The 15,825-nt window shown below is 36.0% G+C and overlaps 1 protein-coding gene across 1 annotated transcript in view; it reads right to left on the bottom strand.

The window, feature by feature from the left end:
- IQCM (IQ motif containing M) overlaps nt 1-15,825 on the bottom strand; it is a 333,482-nt gene that overhangs the window by 284,627 nt on the left and 33,030 nt on the right. Inside the window, 1 exon segment of the mRNA XM_053743531.1 lies at nt 4,276-4,366. Within this exon segment, the coding sequence (XP_053599506.1) occupies nt 4,276-4,366 (91 nt within the window).

The raw sequence follows: 15,825 nt of genomic DNA, 5'->3' as shown, positions 1-15,825 counted from the left end.
TACTTCACTACCCTAGTATTGGAGTAGTAACTGCAAAACCTTAAATACTTCCTATGAGCTCAGCACTATTATAAGCCCTGTGTGTGTCTTACTGCATTTAATCCTCACAACAAACCTCCGAGTGTTTACTATTATTTTACCCATCTTATAAATGAAGAAACTAAGAGATTTAGGGGTTAAGTAGTGTACAGAAGACTCCAGCTAGAAATGATTGGAGCCAGGATTTAAACCCAGGCAGTGGGAACTATGTAGCCTCCTTAATACTGCACTTTATACTGATACCATTTGCCATGATGAACGTGTAATATCCTCCACATCTTCTCTATGTTTAGGTGTACGTAAATGTACATGAACTTTTTAGCTTATTTTTCACACTTAATAATATATTGTTAATACATTACTTTGAAAGTGTACAAACATGCAAACTATTATTTTGGCCTAAAAATGGAATTGCTAGTCCAAATGTTATATAAATTTTTAGGATTTTAAAACATTCTTCCCATCAAAAATCTAGGTTCTATGAAGGAAGTCTGTGAATTCCTGTTTAGAGCTCAATTTTAGACATACGGCAGGTGCTTACTAAATAGTAAATAAACGAGTGACTTCTAGAGTTCATTAGTCCAGCTGTCACTCATGTGGTCATGCTTATGTAATTGCCAAAGAACTGAGGTATGCCTTATATGACAAAATCATATCATCAAGGGAAAATATGAGAGAGATTTGAGTATGTAAGCAACTTTGCAAAACTCCATTTGGAATTCTGGAATTTTATTTATATGCCACCAAGAATGGGGCCAAGATACACAGTTGTAGTTTGCTTTGCTTCCTTGTAACTGGTTCCTGGTTAGTACCTAAATCTCCAGATTAGAACTATTAATTGCACTTTTCAGCAATTTCCTATTAATCAAAGATTCCAATAGAATTATACTACAATTTGTCTGCTTATGCAAAACATCATACAAACATTAAGATAAAATGCCAGAGTTGTTTCAACACAAATGTGAACTGCCATGAGGGATTCTATCATTATTTTATAATATCCTCATTCTGTTATTAAATTGATCAGAATAACCTGAATACAAATTGCCATGTAACACACAAGACACTCACTGATCACAGAATTAGAGGAGGAAAGCCAGGCTGACTTGTCTGACATACAGAATGCATTCATAGCTTTGCAGTCAACATATCTCTAAATGTACCATACCCTATCAACTCAAAAACCAGCTGTAACAAGTAAGTGCATAGTAAATAAATTACCCTGATGTAAAATTAACATTTAGAATGCACTCACATTTATTATTATTGTCATCAAAAATAATATGTAAAGTATGATAATTAATCTTTGAAACCAGAATTCAAAGAATGAAGAACTTTCTCAAATTTCGGAATGCGGAAGTATTCAATTTTGTTTGCCTCTGTAAGTCAAACTAGAGAAATTTGGGGAAAGGAAGAAATCATACATTTCATATTTCTTCATGTATTTTCCGAGAAAATTTCTCTTGTTAGGCCAATATTTTTATGGTCTACCTAAAACTATTATGCTTCACCTTAAAAATTAGTGTTTTCCAGGGCATCTTCAGGAGAATTGTAAATAGCTTTTGTGTAACTCCTCTCACAGGGGTCTGTCTTGAATAGAAACCTTCCCAGAATCTCAGGGAGTTGGGCAATTCATGCTCATTAGTCCCAGAGCCTTCCCTGCATTGTTAACAATCACCTTCCAGATTTCCTGACTGATTGTATTTTCCTTTCTTTTTTTTTTTTTTTTTTGTCTTTTTGCCATTTCTTTAGGCCGCTCCCGCGGTATATGGAGGTTCCCAGGCTAGGGGTCCAATCAGAGCTGTAGCCACCGGCCTACGCCAGAGCCACAGCAACGCGGGATCCGAGCCGCGTCTGCAACCTACACCACAGCTCACGGCAACGCCAGATCGGTAACCCACTGAGCAAGGGCAGGGACCGAACCCGCAACCTCATGGTTCCTCATCGGATTCGTTAACCACTGTGCCACAACAGGAACTCCCCTGTATTTTTCCTTTCTGTTGCTTATGTTCCTTAGGTAGTGAACTAGACTTCAATAATGTCCAATGACATTTTATTTGCCTAGTTAAGCACAGGTTTTCTAAAACCCGAAGTTATCATGTCCAAAAACACATGTCTTTCCTTTTGCATTCCTATCACACTTCTAACATTTATGAAATGAAGCTATCTGCTTGAGGAGGAAACAAGTTACCACCATAAGCTAGCTAGCTATAAGTAAAGACAAGACAGCCTTGGTGACCGAGGCTCAGGCTTAATGTGCCCCAGGCTGTCACTGGAACAGTAAGTACTTGCTCTTAATTTCAAAGGATGTTGATCTTCCTCATTAAGCAGGACAGGTTTTCATTAAAAATAGAATATTAAGGGGGAGTTCCTGTCGTGGCTCAGCAGAAACTAATCCGACTAGGAACCATGAGTTTGCAGGTTCGAGATCCCTGGCCTCACTCAATGGGTTAAGGATCTGGCATTGCCATGAGCTGTGGTGTAGGTGGCAGATGCAGCTTGGACATGGTATTGCTGTGGCTGTGGCATAGGCAGGCAGCTATAGCTCCAATTAGACCCCTAGCGTGGGAACTTTCATATGCTGCGGGTACAGACCTAAGAAGAGAAAAAGACCCCCCCCCCCAAAAAAAAAGGAATATTAAGGCGTCAAGAGACCTTTATCTTTCACCAGTTGCAGAAGGGATGACTCTTTGGGAAATAAATCTCCTGCATACTCAATTTCTCTTGAGAAAGACACACTATTAAACCTGATCAGATTTATTACTAATGAGTGCTCCAATTGTCCCTAAATAATTCTTATTCTTCCTTGGATTACAAGCCCCATCTAAACATACTGAAAATGGGGGAGTTCCCGTTGTAGCGCAGTGGAGACAAACCCGACTCGGAACCATGAGGTTGCAGGTTCCATCACTAGCCTCACTCAGTGGGTTAAAGATCCAGCATTTCTGTGAGCTGTAGTGTAGGTCACAGATGCAACTCAGATCCTGCATTGTTGAGGCTCTGGTGTAGGCCAACAGCTGAAGCTCCACTTAGGGCCCTAGCCTGAGAAACTCCATAAGCCACAGGTGCAGCCATTAAAAAAAAAAAAAAAAAGGAAAAAATGGTAGTTTTTCAAGTCTATTTAGTTTACTTTTCTAGTTTTAAAGTTTACCTAAAATTCTAAACTGGTTGGTTACATTGCTGTACTAACTACTCTTTTAACAGCTAACACTCTGCTAGACTAACCTGGGTCTTAGGTTAACTTTAAAGGCAGAAAGAACCTTTTTTTTAACTGGTAAATTTCCAATCATTTCTTTTCTTTCATTATGAATATCTTCTCTTATCATGGTAAAACAGCAGTTAGACCATTCTTCCAAATTCCAGTATCTTTACATTTAAGCCAATTACTTCAGAACATGAAACTTGTAGTGCTAAGCACAGTTTGCAGAATACATGTTGGAAGATCCAGGACATTCTTTATAGCCATGGCAACATTTTTCTCAAATTTCTATTATTCGTAACTGTGCCAATTACCCCAAATTTCCGACTGTTATATAGCAAATTAATGTAAAATAAGCCATTGAAAAGTACATTTTAACAGAGCAGTATTTATATCTACAAGTGTAAATGTTCCTACAAAATGCACTGAAAGGCCTTACAGGTTCTATGTGTAGCTTTAGGACCAACAATTATGTACACAATACTTTTATGTTACCTTAAAGCTGATCCTGCTATTTAGTTTACAATTCCGTAAAGTAATGGACCCATCTCCAGACACCTTTGGAAAGCAGAAGCCATGCTCAAAATTCTTGCCTTCAAACTATACTCTGTAGGATCAGCCTCACCTTCTGTTAGTAAAAGCCTAACTTTAAATTATTACATTAAGAAAGAAAAAATTATAACTTAACTCTGCTCCATAATTGCTGCAGATGAGTTATTAAAATTCTAAGCTTATGTAATATTACCATAAAATATGGCATTTTTCTCAAGAAAGCCACAAATTGGATTTGAGCTTATGCACTGTAAAACCCAGATGGTTTGCTTAACTACTCAGACATCCTCCAGTTCAAAAGTTAATTGAACTGAAAACTAAAAATTTTGATAATTGATATGCTCTGAGGTACTCAAGCAGAAGGATAAATTTGCCTCTTGCATGGGGTGTTAACAGACTGGCGAAACCATGACAATCGGTCAAGAAATACTGGCAAAGGAGAAGAAAAGTGTATGTTTTCTACAGGTTAGCCAATTACACATTACCTGGACTTTCCATGGTGCTGCTGCTTTTCTTTCTCCATTTTTTTACTTACTGATTCAATATCAGTCACTACTTTACCCAGTTTAACTTGTTCTGGAATCCGAAAGAAAAGAAAGGCTTCAATTGTTTACTATCAGTTTTCAAGTTCTAAGTGTATTTTTGAATTAAATTGCAAATCACAGATTTTTTAATAACAAGAGGTATAATACTTTTCAAAAAAATTACTAACGTGAAAACACTCTAAAAACACATTTGAGTGGCTTTTTTTCACCCCACGCTCCTCAGATGTTTTTCAATTACTAAAAATTAGGACTGAAAATATAGAGTAAATGAACTGCATATATCAGAAAGGAGATGGCTCCCAGAGAAATGTCTGCAAGAATACTGCACATACCAATGAATATAAACAGCCTTGTTTATACATATCAGCATTATTATCACCCTTATCTCCATAAGGCTTAGCTTTTATAGGAGAACCAGCCATTTAAAAATAATTTAGCGATCATAAATTAATGTAAATAGGATTACTGAGTGCTCCAGAAATCTCCTCCATTTGATAGAAAGACTAAAGTCCAGAAAAGACAGATTATGCTTTACAAAAAATCTAGTTCTTAGAGTCTAAAAAGAAACTTATGCAAATATTTTAAAATAACTATTACTTTCTATTTTGTACAGATACTGGGACTAACATAGTTTGAAACACTCTGACAAAATATTAAGTCATGTATCTACAGCACAGGTATATTAAAAAGATATTAAAGATACAGGGAACACAGGGGGTTAAACCCGCTGTTTTAGAAAATATTTACAAACTAGTTGGTGTGTCCGTGCTAACAAACAAAACAGTCACAGCATTACAAACAGATTTAAAATGTATAACAGAGAATATAAAAAATACAGAGAAATGGAAAATAGAATGCTAATACTTATTGACTATTTATATCAGGGGTGTTAGGTAGCATTTCCTGTGAATTAATCCCACATTTAAACCTCAAGACTGTTTTGGGGGGTTTTGGTGAAGTATCATGATTATTCCTTTTATACATCAGGAAAGCAGTTTACCCAAGGTCTTTTAAGTTAAAAGGTACAGAAGCAGAGCTCACACCTATATCCCTCTGACTGTAAAGTCATCCTTCTTCATGCAGCTCTACCATCCCGCACAAGGCCCAGGGGGGCTCAGCCGCCTAATTATGCAAAGAGGATCATTTCTTCCAGGCTTACTTTGGAGGGCGACTATAGACCTCAAAAGACACATTTTATATAAAGATGTATGGTAAATTGAGAAATATCATAGTAAGGCGAAGAAGAGAGAATTTATAAATTTGAGTCTTAAAAACAGAAACATTTTAAAATATTTGCCATATGCTAAGTGTGCTAATGGCTGTAAATGGATGATCATATTTCATGATACTAGAGGAACTAACCTTGCGCCACTGTAATAATTAATAATGCAAAAGATATGCCCATTTTGAAAAAAAAATGTTAAAAATGTTGGGTATAATCCATTTAATTGCTAAACTAAAAGCCTCTACACTACCATTTAAATAAATCATGTTAGTACTACATTCAAAATAGAAAATAAGTGCAGTTATACCCTAAAAAAAAAAAAAAGTAGTATGGAGTTAAAGATTTCTAGAAAGGTAATTAAAGCATATGAAAATCCCCTATTACTTCTGATTAGTTGAGATAAACCTTTAGATGGGGAACAAAATTTACTATATAACTTTGGGCAAATTATAACATCTCTGAGCTCATAATTGTTCCCTTATGTAAAATCTAGTTTCTAAATCAGTTATACCAAACTCTAGAATTTCAGTTCTGGAACACAGATTATAAATCACTTCTAGTTTAAGTAATTAGAGGAGTTCCCACTGTAGCATAGAAGGTTAAGGATCTGGCGTTGTTTCTGCGGCGGCTCAGATTTAACCCCTAGCCTGGTGCAGTGGGTTAAGGAAGCTGTGTTGCCACAGTGATGGCATAGATCACAGCTGTGGTTTAGATTCAATCCCTGGCCCGGGAACTTCTAGATACTGTGGAAGCAGCCAAAAATAATAAAATAGAATAAAATAAAGCAAAATAAAATAAAATAAAAGACAGGGAGGCTGGGAGAAGAAAATGCAGGTAAAGTGATGAATATTTATGGGTCTTGCTATGAAATTTAAAAAATGGAACATAAGGCATTAGAACCTCCAACGAAGGATTTAAGTCTTTAACACTATCTACCATGCTTCCTTCAAAGTTCAGCTGAATCAATCACTCATTCACCTGGAATCTATCATCCACTCAACTTTCTTCACTTCTGACTATTCCATCTGTCTCCTTCATGAGCTCATTTTGCTTTAACCACCTCCAGCTGTTGTTTATGCCCCACAGCTCTCTCCTTGGCTGCCTTCTCACCCTTTATTTGAATGATCTGGTCCATTCTCATGGCTATAATTTATCATTTAAATGTGGATGCCTCACGAAATCTATATATCTTGCTCAGACCATTCTCAAGCGCCAAATCTGAATAACCAACTATCTCCATATGCATATCCCACAGACATCCCAATCCATACGTCCCTCTCACAATTAATGATACTGCCATCCATCCACAAGCCCAGAAGTCACTTCTGCTACTCACTCTTCCTCAGCCTCCTCGTACAATCAGTCATCAAATCTCATCCTTCCTTTCCCACTCATACTGCTTCACATAGATCTTTATTATCTCTCCTCTGAAACATGAACGGCTTCCTCACTTGGATTCCTGCCTCTAACCATGATACCCTCCAAGCCATCATCCATATTTTCCATAAAAAAATCCCTGATTTCCAAATAATGGGATTTTTAATTATTTTTATTACTTTAAAATTTAATTTTACAGTAATTAGAAAACATGATTTCTATAATTCCAAATTCTTTAAAATTTACTGACTCCTACTCTACAGACCAGCGTGTAGTCAATTTTCATAATGTTCCATACTTGTCTGAAAATGCATATCCTCTTACTATTCTGTATTCATCTAATAAACTAAGCTTCTTAATTTAGTTGTTTAAATCAAATACTCTGTAGCCTAATATATGTATATGCATACACAAATATATAAATATATGTGTATACATAAGTTGTTTGTCGCTGGGCCGTTTGAAAGTAAGTTGCAATCAGTACATTTCACTCCTAAATACTTCATCACGTAGCTCCTAAGAACAATCACCTCCTATACATTCACGACATCCAACCAAGACATTAACATTCACACAATAAGACTATCTAATGTGTATCCATACACAAATTCCCCTAATTGTACCCAAAACATCTTTTCTAGTGATTTTTTTTCAGTCGGGGTTCTAATCAAAGATTATATACATTTCTGAGATCTATTTTTAACCTAGAAATGCCATGGCTGGAGTTCCCTTTGTAGCTCAGCAGTAACAAACCCAACTAGTATCCATGAAGAAGCAAGTTCCATCCATCCCTGGTCCCGTTAAGTGAGTTAAGAATCCAGCATTGTCATGAGGTGTGGCATAAGTCACAGAAGTGGCTTGGATCCTGCATTGCTGCGCCTGTGGCATCGGCTGGTAGCTACAGCTCCAATTTGATCCCTAGCCTGGGAACTTCCATATGCCACAACTGGGGCCCTGAAAAAAAAAAAAAAAAAGAAATGCCAGGACTAATTACATGACCACCAGTATACTTACTGAGTACTTAAAATATGACTACTCTAAATTAAGATGTGCTATAAGTTTAAAATGGATTCTGAATTTCCAGGGTTTACCTCCCCCAAATCCAAATAAATTTATATTAATTAAATGTTTAAATAATAATATTTTCATATACTAAATTAAATAAGATATATCATTGAAGTTAATTTCATCTGTTTCTCTTTACCTTTTTTAATATGGCCACCAGGAAATTTTAAATTACATTTGTGGCTTGCATTGTCTTTCAACTGAACCGCACTGAACTTCTACCCCTTTTCATCTTTTCAACAAAGATATTCTTGAAGGCATTTCGGACTCTTCTGATTGCTTCTTTATGACTAGATTGAAATTAAATATTTTTGACAGAAATAGTACATATATGATATGGTGTCCTTCCTATTACATCTCATCAAAAGGTGATGCTTTACTGTGATCATCTGATTAAGATTGTAACTGCCAAATATTTCCATTATAAAGGTACATTTCTCCCTCTATTAGTAATTTCTGGATGATACTTTGGCTGTTCCCCAACCACCTTTCATAAAAAAAGGTTTTAGCATCCAGTAATAACTTTTGCCTAAATCAGTCATTACACTGGTAATGGCAAAACAATGTTATTTGTAATTCTATAACTTATAAATTAACATTAATCTGTAAAGGATTTTCCTCTCTTCTTCCTTCTTCCTCCTTTTTCAAACATATTCTTTTTCTAGGGCCACACTTGCGGCATATGGAAGTTCCCAGGCTAGGAGTCGAATTGGAGGTGCAGCTGCAGGCCTATGCCACAGCCACAGCAACACAGGATCCGAGCTGTGTCTGTAGACATAGACCACAGCTCATGGCAACGATAGATCCTTAACCCACTGGGAGAGGCCAGGGATCAAACCTGCATCCTCATGGATACTAGTCAGGTTCATTACTGCTGAGCCACAATGGGAACTCCCTGAAACATATTCTTTTTTTTTTAAACTCACTGTTTTATAATCTATTTCCATCATGATTCTTTTTGATGTTCATAAAGCCAAAATCAGCCAGTTTCTTTATCATTTTGACATATCTCTATTAGTCACTGACCATTCCTTCTTTTTTGTCCTGGTAAGAATTATAGATTCACTTTGCCCCTTCTCTGGCCCAAATGTGGAATAAGGTCTCCAAGAAGCAGTAGTCATTATACCTTCTAAAATTACTTTTCTCTCCATTCTCTAGTGTTTCCTAATTGGAGAATTCTGGTTATATTTATGTTAAAAGTTTCACTATACTCTCTAGGGCTCTTCACTTTGATATTTTCCCTCTCTTTGTGCTTTATTTTCTAAATTTCTCAAGATATCATTTCTACTTTATCTAGTCTATCTTCAGCTCTATTAAATCTGCATTTTAAAACTTACTATTTCTTATTTAAATTTTACATATTTATTTCTAGAAGTTACTTTAGTTCTTTATCAAATTTTCCCGAACATTTTTATAATCTCTAGATCATTCATACTTCCATACCTCTAATTTTTAAACATATTAAGCATTTATTTTCTATTCTGTATCAAACAGTTCTAATCTCTTTGGTCTTTATAAATCTAATTTCATTTTGGGAGAGCTAGAAGGCTAAGTTTCTCACTCATAGTGACTCATTTCTTTATGCATCTGGGGATATTTTCAAATTGTAAACTCATATTCCATAGGAATGTGAATTATTTACTGAGATTAAGATCTATTCTTCAAGAAATAATTTGTTTTTCCTCCAGGCAACTGAAGGAACTTTCAACTCATACTACCATTAAACTAATTTCTCACTTATGAATTTTTGAGATACCAGTAATATGGATTCTGATTCAATACCAGGTGATCTTGTTCGTGGTTATGAATTATAAGAGGAAACTTCTTTTTTTCTCTTCTCTCAGAGCAAGGCTGAGACAGTTAGGTTTCTCTACCACTGCCCTCTTACAAAAAGCAAGGCTTTTTTTATTTTTCTGGTTCAGTCTTTCATTGATGGCCTCACCCTTTAGGGGGGGCTCTTAGATTTGGGGGAGTCTCTGGCCTGACTCACCATCTGGCATGTACCATAGGCATTTCCTCCGAGGCTGGCTCATGCAAGGTCCAATGAAAATGAAGATGAAAATGAAGATGAAAGCTCAAGGCCACCAGAGATATGCAGACACTGCAGGGCTCTCCCCCAAATATCTCATTAGATTTGTTGTTTTGTTTTGTTTTCTCACTGTGGATTATTCTCGGGTGAGCTGTAAAAACGTGGTGAGTGAAGGAAAGCCCATTTTGCTACTCATTCACATTTCAAGACTCAACTCAGGGGACACTATTTGGTTTACCTTAACACTGGAGCAATTTGTAACAACCATTGTGTACTTAGCCCTTATTTTCTGTAAACTCTGTGATGATGTCCCCAGGGATGTATTGCCCTTGAATCCTTAGCATCTCATTATAATATCTAACATGTTCATCAAACATTTGTTACATGAATAAATCAATAAAATGTTTAACATCTCTTATTCAGCTACCTAGAATTTTTGAGACTACTACTTTGTTTGCTAGTGACATGGATTAATTTCTTTCAATTTTTTAAATATGATAGAATCTATATACATTCCATCTTTAACTGATTCCCACTTCTCCCCTGACATTTATAAAGTTCCTCCACCTTCCACAAAAAGAACAACCACAAAAAAAAAAAAAAAAAAAACAGGAACTCTAATCCAGGTGGCTAAAAGCAACCTATCCTAAACAGTGAGACTGGAATAATAAAAGTTACTAGGAACTAGCGTTCTAGAATTTAGTTTTAATTCAGAAAATCAATACCATAAAAGAGGTATGTTTCCCATCACAGGTGTCTCCTGGTAGAGATGGACAGGAACTTTCCAGGGAACATTATAGACAGGATGTCATACCATGAAAATAGTTGGGCTGGAAGAGTATTAAGGTCTCCTCTACAAAGAGACTTAATGATACTATGAACATGTATACTTAGGCTAAATCCAGACCCTTTTCATTCAAAAAATGAGAGTTTAGAGTTTTTTTATATTGAGCAATTATAAAATACTTTTTTCACCCTTCTTTTTAAAACCTACTATTTAAGTTCCTTTCAATTTCATATGAAGTAATTATAATAAAATTTAAAACAACGTTTTAAATTTATACACAGATTCATTAGTCGAGAATGACAGATTGCAATTTACTGACATTTCACATTCCAGTGTGTGGGCTGGGTGGAGTCATATGATTTTTCTACTGTTGGAATTTCCAGCAACATGTGTGTTATACAGAATGCCAATTCCTCACTAAATTGTGAACTCTTTCATGGTCTCTTGAGGACAAGGACTGTATTATTACCCATCATCCACTTACTCAATCATTCATTCAATGGATATTTTCCAAATGCCTATAATGTGACAGGCATCAGGAATGAAAAAAAAAAATAACCTGGGGATTATGACGGCTATATTCTAGAAAATTAAGTAATTACACACAAAAAAGAGTAATCCCAATTGCGATGCTATGAAAGTTTTACTTCTATTATCTCATCAATTTAAGACAAGGAATAAAATGCATCCTTTAGTTTTGGAATTGAGAAGTTACTGGTGAACAATGCAATGGAAAGTTGGAAGCAGAAGCAAGATTCCACTGCTTTGAAGGAATAAAGTTACTGGAGATAATAAATGTAGACTCTCTTTTAAAGATACGTGGTTTGAAGAGAAAGAGATAGAAAATACTTAAGTACCGGGACATAAGTTTGAGAAAGAATGTTTTGGTGCCATTTATTTTTAAGATGGTTGAGACTTAGGATGCTTATATATAATGAAAAGGAGAAGGTGGACACAGAGAATCAAGCAAAGAACATGTAAGATATGAGGTAGGTTCCTGGCGGAGAAGAGAAGGGGTGGGATAGAATTTAGCCATGATCTGGAGAAAATAGGCATTTTCTTCTAAAAGAAGAAGGTAGATAAGGTTTTAAGTGGTTATTAATAAATTTTCAGCAAGTTCACCATCAAGACCTTTATTTTATCCATAAAGTAAGTGAGGTCATTTATTGAGAGGAGAGGACAGAAGTTTAATAAGGGTCTCCAGGAGAGTAGCAGAGATTTGAAATAAATAGTAAGTGGGATAGGTAAAAGAATGGACCAAGGTTAAATAAAAGGTTTTAACTTTGATTACCATTCACACCAACTACCATCACTGCTAACACTTTGAAACAAAACAAAGACTTCTCTTGTTCTACTGTTCAGTTTCTCTTTGCTTTGTACCAAAATGTTTAAACTGGTTGTCTACACATGCAGTGAGCACCTCCTCACCCCATTTACTCTTGAGCCCACTGGAAATCCAGCTTGCACAGTCACCACTTTTCTCAAGGATACAAGGACTTCCAAGATAGCACCGGCACGGGACAGATCAGCAGTGCACAGTGACCATGCTGTCTCTCTTGTGAAGGGAGTGTTTGACAACATGCTCTCCTTGTGTTTGGACTCTGAACACGGGGCTGCGCATTTTCAATCTCCTTTGCTGACTCTTCTTCTCTCAGACCTCTGAAACAAGGAGTGCCTTGGGCCTTTATCTTAAGCCCTTCTGTCTGTGTTAGCATCACTTGTTCCTTAGGAGATGACATCCAGTTCTTCGGGCAAATACATCCATACACCAGGGACTCTAAAACTTTATCCTCCAAGTCATTCCTGTCCTCAAAATTTCAGACTCACATATACATCATCTTACATGTGAAGTCACGTGTTAATAAGTATTTCAAATGTATTAGTAGAACTCTTGATTTTCTCTTCCAAACACTTCTTTCTTATTTTTCTTGTGTCAGTAAATGACATCACCAGAGCCACCCACTCAAACCAGAAACTCATTATCTATCACTAAAATACATCTCCAACTTGCCCATTTCCCTCTAATTTCACTAACACCACCACAACTGTCACAAGAAAGGCTGCAAAAGAAACAAAGCCAGAACTCAGTGGATTAGAGGTTGAGATGTTTCTTGCTCACAGTCCTTTGGCTTGATCAGAGCGGCTCTGCTTCAGGCTGTGAGGCAGCTAGCTTAGATGGGCCAAGCCGGAGGGGTGCCAGCTACCTGATGCACAATCTTTGCATGGCAGACCAAAGAGTATGAGACAAGAGGAGGAGGAAGATGGTGGATATGTGGTGAACAATAACTCATTCTAAGCCAACATTTTCTTTCTCCTGGACTGAAAAATAGCTTTCTAATCAGTCTCCTGTTTTCCCTCTAGCCTCTATTTACACCAGACTATACAGACAGGTCAACATATCTTCTCTTTTTTTTTTTTTAATTTTATTGTGCATGGTTGACTTACAATGTTGTATTAGTTTCAGATGTAAAGCAAAGTGAATTGTCATACATATGTGTGTGTATCCATTCTTTTTTTTCTCATATACGTTATTATGAACTATTAAGTGATTTCCCTGAGCTACACTGTAGGTTCTTGTTAATCATCTATCAACATCTCTTTTCCAAAATGGAAATCAGATCATAACATTCACTTTTAAAACCAATCAACGACTCCAGTTCCTTGCCATTACCTACAAGGTATCATCTGATTCTTAGCCAGCTCTCTCACATAGTCTCACATCACTATCCTTATTCTCTCTGTCTTTACACTACAGCCATGATGGTTTCCTTTCAGAACCATAAGTCAATTCCTGCTCCTTCTCAGGGTCTTTCCACTACCGAAACTTCTTTTCATTCTGCTGCCAGTGGTGTGCTGCAGCTGACTTGTACCAGCTTTTAAGAGCCAATTGTTAAATGCTTTAAACTTTTGCAATCCAGATGTTAAGCCTTTGGTAGGCTAAAATCACTCACAATGGAAATATTTATACCATGGAAGCCAGGACATGTTACAGCAGACTTTTTCCCCAAAGATCCAGTTTACCAGCTCACCACTGGTTTTCCTTTCCTTCAGATCTCAGATCAGATATAAGCTCCTGAGAGACACCTTCAAGACATCTGTGTCTAAAGTATGACAGTCTGTTACACCACTATTTTCTTCATTGTGATCTTCACGTTTTGTCATTATCTTGTCTATTTGTTTGCTTTTTGCCTGTCTTCTCCCAGCAGAATATAAGTTCCATTTTCATATTATCAGTGTCAAGAAGAGTGATTGGCATATAGTAGATGCTTAATAAGTACTGAATTACTGAATGAATGAATGAATGCATTTTCCCCTGGTATTTTATGAGCTATTTGAGAATTTTTATTTCCTTTCTACCTCACACATAGCATTATAAATCAGCAGCCCAATAAATATTGAGTAAATAAAATAGTGGGTTTTCTAGGTACAGATGTAATGAATTTCAGACTTCATGTCAGAAAAGGGAATAAAAATATGTATGCTAGACAGGTTGTCTGAATATTTCAGATTTCACTTATATTTTTCTATTCCATCCTCATGCAGTTATGATTGTCCAATGTAATACCCATTAACTAATAAGTTATTATTGACTACTTTGCTCAGCCATGTGTTCAGAGACCATGGTTATAGGTAATGTTGGAAACATCACCCCAACTTTCCAAAAGTGTGTATCCTATTAATTCCCCAGTAATGGTACTCATTCATTCACTGTTGAACAAATACTCAGTGCCTAGCCTAGTGTTTATCATGTGCTCAGTAAATTCTGAATGAACAAAGAGAAGTCAGCTAGAAACCAAGAGCAGAGTTGAATTAAATGCAAGTGAATATGCGGTTCCCTTTAATGTCAGCAGAAGAGTATTAGAAATTAATCCATGTTTTGTCAGCAGAATTTAGCTACATTATGAGATTCCAGTGTATAAAATAATAGCATGAAATATTTTTTAAAACAATAGATAACTATTTTCAGGAATATAAAAATATAATGTAATAGTAACAAAAAGTAAGGCAAGAATTATACAACTCCAATAAGTTTTAAGTCACTTTACTCAAGCAAAATCAATTCAATATCTACTGGTACAAATTATCACATTTACTGAATTCAGGAATCAGAATCTCACCCTCCAGGTGGGTATATTGTATTATTTATGAGAGACAACATAGAGAAGTGGTTAAGAAAGCAAATAGACTTGAGAGGGTATAAATTTGAACTTTTTCACCAGTATGACCCTCAGCAAGTTACATTATGTCTCTAAGTTCAGCTTCTTCATTTGTAAAAATGTGTATGATGATAATAGTTTGCTATGAAGACTGAGTGAATGATACATGCAAAGTACTTAGCATAACATCTGCTACATTAGTAAGTGCTCAATAAAATTAGTGGTATAATGGTTATAATAAAGAGAATTACAATAACATGACATTGATTATAGACTATACAGGAAATGAAGCAGAAATAGAACATTTTACAAAGTGGAATCTATGAGTGTCATGAGATAACTTGCTACCAAAATACGATATCAAGCTTGTAAACTTGTTGTAATAGCACAATATACTGAAAACAAAATACCAAGTCATATTATGCTAAATAAATATTCCTATGCCTAAAACTTCTCCATCAAGCATTCATTTCTCTCTTATATAGTCATAAAATACAACAGTGCTCATCAAGCCTTTGGCAAATGAGGTAGCATACACTATTCCCCCAAAAGAAAAATAATACCAGCTATACCCTAGTGAAATAACTGAATCACTACCAAGTAAATATCATTAACAAAAGGCTTAACAAAATTGCCCAGAAGAAATGTGTTTATATTGATCTTGGGCCACTCCCTTGAACGAAAAAAAAAAAAAAACCCCAAAGATGTAGCTACAACTCCATGACTCTTACAAATCAACCTGATGGAAAAATACTGGTATATATCCCTAGCCAGAAGACCCCTTGACCTTTGCCTTACACAAAACTAAAACAGGTGTCAAGAAATAATCCTCCATGGATAGTTTCGCCCT

The sequence above is a fragment of the Phacochoerus africanus genome, chromosome 10 (genome assembly GCF_016906955.1).
Source record: "Phacochoerus africanus isolate WHEZ1 chromosome 10, ROS_Pafr_v1, whole genome shotgun sequence".
NCBI classification, from domain to species: domain Eukaryota; kingdom Metazoa; phylum Chordata; class Mammalia; order Artiodactyla; family Suidae; genus Phacochoerus; species Phacochoerus africanus.
Note: the sequence above shows the minus strand (reverse complement) of the source record. Positions and strands in the feature narration are given on the sequence as shown.